Source organism: Podarcis vaucheri (genome assembly GCF_965113315.1).
Source record: "Podarcis vaucheri genome assembly, chromosome: 3".
Classification (NCBI taxonomy): Eukaryota; Metazoa; Chordata; class Lepidosauria; order Squamata; family Lacertidae; genus Podarcis; species Podarcis vaucheri.
In genome coordinates, this window is record NC_138761.1 from 77,914,152 (window position 1) to 77,924,208 (window position 10,057).

At 42.3% G+C, this 10,057-nt stretch overlaps 1 protein-coding gene across 1 annotated transcript in view; it reads left to right on the forward strand.

Moving 5' to 3' along the window:
• SIM1 (SIM bHLH transcription factor 1) overlaps positions 1-6,411 on the forward strand; it is a 55,818-nt gene extending 49,407 nt beyond the window's left edge. Inside the window, exons 11-12 of the mRNA XM_082216633.1 lie at positions 1,425-1,830; positions 4,467-6,411. Coding sequence (XP_082072759.1) covers positions 1,425-1,830; positions 4,467-5,206 — 1,146 coding nt within the window. The 3' untranslated portion in view covers positions 5,207-6,411. The remainder of the gene's footprint in view (positions 1-1,424; positions 1,831-4,466) is intronic.
• The last annotated feature ends 3,646 nt before the right edge of the window (positions 6,412-10,057 follow it).

The window sequence follows — 10,057 nt, forward strand, 5'->3', positions numbered from 1 at the left end:
GACTAGACAAGTCATGTTAACAGCTGTAGAAGAGTTGACAGGAGGAAAATGAGAAGAAACCACTTCCAAATATGGTTGGAATTGGTCAAGAGCATGCTTCTATTTTGGCCTCATATTTCTCCCCCTCTCTTTTGATTTCATTTCTTCTTCATGAGAACTTAATTTGGTTTCCTGCCCCCAAATATACCTTCACCTTCTTCTTATTTGTTTGTGGAGAGGTGAAATTAAGGTGCATCAAAGCAATTGTTATCTCACACTTTCTGGTGCATTTTCCCACCACTCTCCTTATTGCAAAAAGTATTATATTTTGGGAAGTAGGTTTGTTATGGAAGACTTTAGCATTATTTACCTGAGATACTTGTACACCAGAAGCAAATGTTAAAAACAAACAAACAAACAAACAAACAAACAAACAAACTGTAACTTCACAACCTGAATATGTGATTGAATTCCACCAGAAAATAGTGACAGTCTAGAAGTGCCATGAATACTACTGTTGAACTACCAGTAAGTTGAACTTGTGTTTCAGCAAATGTACATAGAATTGCACTGTGATCATAATACCAGTGATTCCTAAAAAACTTCTGCTTAAGAGCCTTTTAAGTACATGGCTGTGGATTCTAGGGAAGCAATAAACTTAGAAACAAGTGTTTGCAGGTGAGAAGGGGAAAATGACTGCCCAAACATAGTTTTCTGGCCTCTATAAGCACTTGGGAAATGGTGTCTTCATTTGCCACTTTTAAACCTGAGAGCCAGCAAATAAGTATTAAGGGTGGAGATCAAACTAAGAAGGAAACTTCTTAGCTTGTTGAGTTTAACTGAAACATCATATTGGTACAGTAAGCCCATAAAGCAGAGTGAGTGTTGCTGTTACAGCAGTATCACTAGACACAACAGAGCACTATTGTGAAAAGCTCTTGCATAACATGGGATTATATGGAGAGGGCTAGAGGTGGCAGTGGGTCTGATGCCACTTCATGGAGTCTTAAAAGGATTTTGGCCATTGGGATTGTGGCTGAATAGACAAAAACAGTCCCATTTGACTTCTATAGCTTTTACATTTATGATTTCAATCAGGGGTTTTTTCCAGCTGGAACTCACCGGAACTTAGTTCCCGCACTTCTCAGGTGGGTGTCATTGGTATTATAAGAGAGCAAGGGAGGTGTTCCTGATGAGTTCTGGCACCTCTTTTTCTTGAAAAATAGTGCTAGTTTCAATGCAGAAAGCTTTGTAGTGCTATGTAGCCGTGAGAAAGCAGGCATTCTGATTCACAGCCTAGTTATGGATGCAACTTGTCTTAGTCCTTCTTCAGTTCTAACTCCTCTGTTTTGTGAATTGGGTTCCGAGTTTTCAGTAAATCAAATTGCTTCTTAGACCGTATCCCACCGTTAATGTCTTCTTTCCCCTTTTTCTTTGTATCGCAGTATTCTGGATTTCATACAGAAAGATCTGAATCAGACCATGAAAGCCAGTGGGGTGGCAGCCCACTGACCGACACTGCCTCTCCACAATTGATGGATCCCATTGAAAGGCCAAACTCTCAGCATCACAATGTCTCCTGTGCCTATAGACAATACTCAGACCGCAGTGCTCTCTGCTATGGTTTTGCACTTGACCATTCCAGGTTGGCTGATGACAGACACTTCCACACTCAGGCCTGTGAAGGCAGCAGGTGTGAGGCCGGCCGATACTTCCTTGGCACACCACAGTCTGGGAGGGAAGCGTGGTGGGGTTCCCGATCTGGCCTTCCCTTAACCAAATCTTCTCCTGAGAGCAGAGAAGCCTATGAAAACAGCATGCCTCATATAACTTCCATACACCGAATTCACGGTAAGTGGTAAATGTACTGGAAGGCAGGTTGTGGTAGCAACATTGAGCCAGGGTTTGAAAGGCCTGCCTTGAATGGTCTCAAGTTGACCATTTATGGACCTAACAATGGAGTTAGGAGATATCTGTGGTCTGTTTGTTGACTAGCACCTTACCTGGAAGTAGGGATGGGGGAGAATTTCAATTTGGGTCACATTTAAAGGTGAATCTATCCAATTCAGACATTCCAAAACTGTGTGAGCACCAAAACACAGCCATCCTTCAAAATTCACACTTATCCAAATTTTGCAATGCAGTTCTCCAACCAACCAGTGGTTACAAAAATGCATATATTAAGGGAAAGTGTGTGTAAAAATAATTAATTTCTGTACCACTTAATATATAAAAATAATTCTAAATCGTGTGTAGAAAACTAAAGTATCAGCAACAGGCAACTTAAACAACAATCAAATGTTGCAAAAATACAGTTCCATAAACAAATAATACCTTAATGCAAATTGTGAATAAATACAGACCAAAATCAACATCTTCTTTGTCTAATACACCTCCCTCTCAGCCTCCTGGCTCTCACCTAGAGCCCAAACAAACTCACTGCTCACCCTCATAATCTCACAAAAAAAGAAGACTCTTGGAAACTAGATATTAGTGAGAATGACAAACAAAATACATTATATTTGGAAAAATTGATTTTACCCATCAATATTCAGGACACTGGGGTGTGTGTGTGTGTGTGTGTGTGTGTGTGTGTGTGTGAGAGAGAGAGAGAGAGAGAGAGGTTTTTAAAGGACCATTTCAGCCAGTCAATTGTTATTATTCTGCATTATAATTATTGTAATGTATTTATGGCCCACATTTCCCCCAAGTTGGGATTCAAGGTGGCTTGCAACATTTAAAACAACATGATAAAATACAATTAATAAAAAAAATGTTTGAAATACAACAGAACACATTTAACATCAACAAATTATATGGCTACTTGTAAGTTAATTCTGCTTGCACAGTAGGACTTCCAAAAGTGTGACCATGATTGAAGTGTCAAGCATCTTTAAAATTAGGGAATATTTTTTCTATCAGAAATGAAGTTTTACATTCATTGACCATATTTGACAAGTGGGGGCATCCCCTGTCAATCATTTAATACCATAATATGGCATCAGGTGGATCTGATCTTTGCAGAAAGCAATGGGACTTGTATTTGGTGCAAAATTTAAATAGTGCTGAATGCAAGCCAATTATAATAATAAAAAAGCCTTCCAATACAGGGCTGCCTTCGGATGTCTTCTAAAAGTTGTGTAATTCTTTATCTCCTTGACATCTGAAGGGAGGGTGTTCCACAGGGAGGGTGCCACTACCAAGAAGCCTATAACAAAAGAATGATGAGGAGTCCACTCTAAACTGTGCATTTTTTGTTGTTCTTTGGCAGCTGTGGCTTTACCTGTTCCACACCTGATGTTAGGCGTGTGTGATAGGCAGGCATGGCTAGCCAAAAATCACTTTGTGGGACAAATTGGACAGCTGATTTGGTGGGCCTAGAGTGACCCATTAGCTGCAGGTTCCCCACCTCTGCCCTAGAATCTAAACCAGAATTCCCCAACTTGGTGCGATGTTTTGAACTATAGATTCCACAATCCCTGACCACTGGTCGTACTGTCTGGGATTGAAGGTTGCTAGAGCCTAAGAAGATCATGGCCACTGGGCCCATCACCTCCTGGCAAATAGATGGGGAAGAAATGGAGGCAGTGAGAGATTTTACTTTCTTAGGCTCCATGATCAGTGCAGATGGTGACAGCAGTCACGAAATTAAAAGACGCCTGCTCCTTGGGAGAAAGGCGATGGCAAACCTAGACAACATCTTAAAAAGCAGAGACATCACCTTGCCAACAAAGGTCCGTATAGTAAAAGCCATGGTTTTCCCAGTAGTGATGTATGGAAGTGAGAGCTGGACCATAAAGAAGGCTGATCGCCGAAGAATTGATGCTTTTGAATTATGGTGCTGGAGGAGACTCTTGAGAGTCCCATGGACTGCAAGAAGATCAAACCTATCCATTCTGAAGGAAATCAGCCCTGAGTGCTCACTGGAAGGACAGATCGTGAAGCTGAGGCTCCAATACTTTGGCCACCTCATGAGAAGAGAGGACTCCCTGGAAAAGACCCTGATGTTGGGAAAGATGGAGGGCACAAGGAGAAGGGGACGACAGAGAATGAGATGGTTGGATGGTGTTCTTGAAGCTACTAGCATGAGTTTGATCAAACTGCGGGAGGCAGTGGAGGACAGAAGTGCCTGGCGTGCTCTGGTCCATGGGGTCACGAAGAGTCGGACACGACTAAACGACTAAACAACAACAACAACAGAGCCTAAGAAGATCTAGGTTGGCAAAGGCTGACTTGGACCGTGACAGGGGAGTTCTGTCAGTTGTGCCCTTCTGCTGATACTTCAGTGTTGTGAACTGGTCACAAGGTCAAAGAAACAGGTGGTGGGGAGGCTTAATTTCACCATTTCATGGTTGCAGAAGACTTGTAGTTATTATAAGAGTTATATTCCCACTGGGCGTGCATAAGGTCTGAATGTTCTGCTGTTCTCTGACTGTATACAGCCCATTGCTGATTGCTTCTCTCCTTTGTTTTACCCCACTTTCTAGGAAGAGGGCACTGGGATGAAGAAAGCGTTGTCAGTTCCCCAGACCCTGGTTCTGCTAGTGAATCAGGTGACCGATACCACTCTGAGCAGTATCAGGGCAGCCCACACGAGCCCAGCAAAATTGAGACTCTCATAAGAGCGACTCAGCAAATGATTAAAGAAGAAGAAAACAGGCTGCAGTTGCGGAAGTCGACTCCCGATCAGCTGGTTTCCATTAACGGAGCAGGGAAAAAGCACTCTGTTTGCTTTGCAAGCTACCACCACCACCAGCAGCAACAGCTGAGAGGAGATGCCTGCAGGGTCCCTAGTGTCACCAACACATCTCCCTGCGAACACACACAGCAACAAGATGGGAAGATGATGAGCCCCCATGACAATGACTATGACAACAGCCCCACGGCACTGTCTAGAATAAGCAGCCCCAATTCTGACCGAATTTCTAAATCCAGTTTGATACTGGCTAAGGACTGCCTTCAGTCAGAAGTGTCGCCTCATCAAACTCCAGGGGATAGCTCAGCAGAATCCCCAAACTATTACAATTCCCATCGGCAGTACTTTGATAAGCATGCATACACGCTAACAGGATATGCTCTGGAGCACCTTTACGACAGCGAAACCATCAGGAACTATTCTTTGGGTTGCAATGGGTCACACTTTGATGTGACGTCTCACCTACGGATGCAGCAAGATCCAGCACAGGGACATAAGGGGACATCTGTTATAATAACCAATGGGAGCTGATGGGTGTTTCCCAACCCCCTTTTCATTTCTCTTCTTTTTTAAAAAAGTTTGTGCTAGGAAAATATCTTTGCAGTAGTAACAGCAGGCACACATGTTTTGATACCCTTGCTGTTACTGGCATTTGATAAAACTACAATGCACTAGAGAGAATACTTGTAAGGTACTGGGGAAGTGTTGCTTTATCTAAGTTACTGTTGAAAATGCACTGGTCTCAGTTAAGGTTACAGTAGTCAGTTGAATCACAAAGCTGATGCTACATTGTGGTGGTGGAGAACGATTCTGGGAGCTTCTGGGGTACATCAAGGGGGCAGATTTTAAATTGTGTGGAAATGTATGAGGATGTAGAGAGAGCGACTGAATTTCTAAGCCTCTGGCTACCTGCCACACCCTCATAAGACAAAAACTGCTATGCACTCTTTCCATGAAAAAGAAAGTGAAATGCAGCCCCCCCATTTTAAAGCAAAGCTATCTGTGCAGTTTCATATTTATGCTGGTCCTGCTTCTCCAGTGACTGCACTGGACTGCTAGATAAAAGTTATAGGGCCGGCGTGGTTCTTTGATAGGGTATTGGCTATTATATGGGTATCTGACCTCGAAGCTGACTTGCTGGACAACAAACACAGACAGGAAGAGAACCGCTTGCTGAGGTCATGTGACAAGGGAGAGACAGAAGGGCGATGAGCCATTCTTATCCTGGTTTGGAGTAGCAGAAGAGATGTAACTGCCAAGGCCATTGACTCCTGGGGCCTGGGGCACCGTGGGGCCCCCAATCATTTTTTTGAAGTGACAGGGCCCCCTCAATGTTCAGAAGGGGCCCCTGTGCAATGTCAGGACGTTGAGTGCTGCTGCGCATAGGTCCCTTCAATCTTCTGGAAACTGCATAGTTATACAGGAGAGGAGACTATCAGATTGTGATCACTTTGTGGGAAATGGTTACATTCTGGGAAGGAGCTTAGTAGAAGATAGAGCATAGTGGAAGTTAAGCAAGAAAAGGAAGAGCATTCAAACATAATTCATTTCCCACAACTTGGCATGCCCTGTCCTCGGTCTAAGAATGACTGAGTTGTGTGTGGAGAGAGAACTTCCTGATTTGCTAAAATAGATGAGGGGAACATTTGGCCCTCCAAAATGGTGCTGAACTGCAACTCCCATAATCACTAGCCATTGGCCAGGCTTCCTGGGGCTGATGGGAGCTGTAGTTCAGCTACATCCTACCTGTGCTAAAAAAATAGAAGGGATTGTGGAAAAGTCCAACAGAAGTGATGTTAGAGAGGCTGAGGGTCAGAAACACAGGTGTGTCAGTAAAACAGAAACACAACTTGGAGGTGGGGAGAAAGGAGGGAAAATTCAGCAAAAGTGTGGAGAATGGTTGCCTTGCCCAGTTTCAGAAAATTCTGAAAATGCATCAAAGCTGGCAGGGATGATAAGAAACAGGCCAGTGAAGTGCAACTTTCAATGGTCCCATGAGAGCTCTTTGGGAATGATTGGGGCTTATGCAGAGGCCCCAATGGTTGCCGTGAAAATGTTTTGCTATCGTACAAGTATCAACACAGTGTAATGCCTCCTCTGTCACATGCAGAGTTGGTCAAGCAAGTGGACTAATCATGAGACCTCGTATTGATTTGATTATTCCTAATGTTTAAAATTATCAACCACAACTTTGCCGTGACACCGGGAAGCTTTGTGAATTACTGCCACCTGGTTTCTGAGGTATCTTCCAGAGAGATTAGTCAATGTTGGCTATTTAATGAGCATTTATCTTGCTTTGTCTGTGGGGTGGTAGGACGGCACTGCATCAAGAACGTGTTATCCCTCACTTTCCACTACATGCCCCATCACTTTCCTTATTAGAAAAGGTCTGATCTTTGGGGGGAGTGTGTTTTGCAAGATGAATTTTCCAGGATGTATTTGAATCCCACTCAAAAATTATGATGGTCTGGAAGTACGCTGGGTCTTTAGCATACTATGCCCTGATGTTTCTAAGCCTTTCCTCATAGCCGAAAGTGTGAAATCCACTCACAATGGCACTGCAGTAATGATGCTTTGGACTGGGCTGTGTTTATGATATTCTGCATCATGCAGTATCCTCTATGCTTCTGACTAGCTTTGAAATCCCTGTGACAGGTGCCTAGCCCAGACTCCAGAGCCCCTAAAACGCTCCACATAATGTAGTTGAGATTCCTGCATTGCAAGGGATTGGACTAGATGACTCTCAAGGTCCCTTTCAACTCTACAACTCTATGATTCTATGTATCCCTTCCAGCCATGTGGAAGAAGTGATGCCTAATGTGATACAACCATGTTACTGAATACAGCCTTTGATGATCACAGTATGAGTCTGGCAGCCCATTCCCCCCACCCACATACTGCTTACATAAATCACTCTGAAGAAGTGCCACTGGCAAACATGGTTGTGCTGGGTTAGATCTTACATGATGCATCCATGTGTATGCTCTGGGTGGAAGGTTTTACAGTGTCTGCACATTCTGTCCAAATGTCTGAAGAGTATGATGCTGCAGTCTAAATCTACCTTCTACCCACTCTCCTCTTTCAGTGTAGATTCATTTAGGGTTATGGTAGCAGTGTGCGTATAAAAAGAAAAAAAGGAAGCTGAGATTCTATGGATCCCAACAAGAGTTGTCAGAGTCCGATAGTGCACCCTAGAGTCTGTTTAAGACCTGAAAGGTAATCCATTTGGTGCAGCTGTTTAAGCTAGAAAGTCCATATGCTTGAGCCTCAGCTAGATCTCTTCACAATGAAGTGCTTATGCAATGCCTCTGCCTGGTTATGACAACGGCCACCTGTTAATTTTAAATGGTTATGTGTTCTATCAAATTTTAAATAAAAATTACATGCTGTTGTACAGCATATTTTACAAAAAGGATAGGAGAGGATTGAAGGAATAGGCTGTCTTGTGCATAAATGAATTTGGTCTTATTTTCAGAGCTTTAATGCCCCCACCCCCAATTAATATTGCGAAATGGTGCATTAATACACCCAAAAGGTGGGTATTTGGTTTAAGATTCAATGCTCCAAATCAGTTGAAACGTGTGCTACGATTTTGGAGTGCTTAACAAATACTGCAAAATGCATGTTGACGTGATGCTCTTCCTCATCTGGAAGACTTCCTGGGGGGTGCTTGATTTTTTTTGTTTTGTTTTTGTTTTAAAACAACAACTAAATGGTTATTTGCTTTCTTTTGCTAATTGGACACTTGCTTTCTTTTCACTGAAACTCAAGTGTTTTTCATCACAGTTTGAACATTCTTTCATGTATCTGCCAAAACCTGGAATCTATCCCCAGAGCTAAAATGCACTTAAAATTAAAGCACGAAATCCAAAATCCAGCCTTTCTGTTGATTTTGAGCTTATATGCAGTCAGTTTCCTCTAACGTTCATGTTTGCTATATAGTTTTGGTGCAGTTGCCTTCTGTAGAATGATCTGCTCCCAGGAAAACCACAGACTGTGTTTAGCTCTGGCCTGGGTGATTCTGATAGAAATTATATTACTTTATTTGTTTATGCATTTAAAAGTTTTCTTATTTCGTCACATGGCTTTCCTCTGATCTTTCCAAGAATCTGGAAACAATGCAAGTAAAACAGCAAGGCTACTCATTCCCATCAAAATAGCATAAACTGCCATCTATCTGAGGCTGTTCTTTTATTTATGGTTGACTGTTACCTCCAGAATGTGCCTCAACAGAAAATTAAATATTTTGATAGAGAAATTCAGAAGCTTTTGTTGTTTTTGCAGAATAGGCACTGCAATGCATTTTTATTTTGCATAATAAAACAATATCGTGTATTTATCATGGAGACTACCGTAGGACAAGCTAAGGACAGCTGATGCTCACTTCAAAGACAGAAAAGTCTTGTGGTTTAATCTTGGCTTCAGATGGGAAGAATATACCTGCTGATGAAAGATGGCTCGTTTATGAGTTGTGGCACTCTTCATCGTAGGAAACAGTAAAGCTGGCATTAAAGACAAAGGCTTGGAATTCAGAAGGTGGCAGAATGAGCATTAGATGCCTTTGCTCACGCAGTTTTGGTAGCCACCCTTTCTGCTGCAGTTGCCTTGCCATGTGCTCTTCTATTCTGAACCCGTTTTGTTTGTTTGTATGTATGTATGTATGTGTGTTGAGGGTGTGAGGGCTTCAGAGGGAAGGAGAAGGCAGGAGAGTCCTGTTCTGTGAATGGAACATGTTACAGTCCAAGCCAAAGTGTCTTGTCCTAGCCAAGTTAGGTGCACTTAAGCCACTGAAATCATACCCTTAATTGCACCCAGCTTGGCCACGACTGGGCTGAAAAATTGAAGTGTCCCGTTCTAGTCACTGCTACTAACCTCTCTTTTTAACAGCGAAAACAAATATGCTCAATTATTATTGTAGTCATTTAAGCTATTTATAAAAACAAACTCTTATTTATTTTTAATGCATGTGGCTTACTTTTCAAATGAAAAAAAGTGTTCTTAAAACCAAGCAATTACATAAGCTTATTATGAAAGAACAGTGTTTTACTTTAAGAAGAAAAGAGAAATTAATATGCACAACTATTTTCTGTTAAGTATTGATATGGTCTTATTTTTCCTTAAAGGGATTTTTCAAAGGTCAAACATAACTGCATCCAAGAGCACTTCTAAGATAACGATGCATTTTGCTTTGTTTTTTTCACGGATATGCAGACACCCTGTTTCTAAACCAATTGGGTGGTATTCCATTGGCGCAAGGGCATGGGCTTTGAATTCATCAGGGAGGGGTCTGCTAATGGTAAACAGATTTCTGTGGGGACTGCAGGGTGGAGGGGACATCAGCAAAAAACCCTCCCCTCCTCGTATTCCAGTAGTGGATGCCTT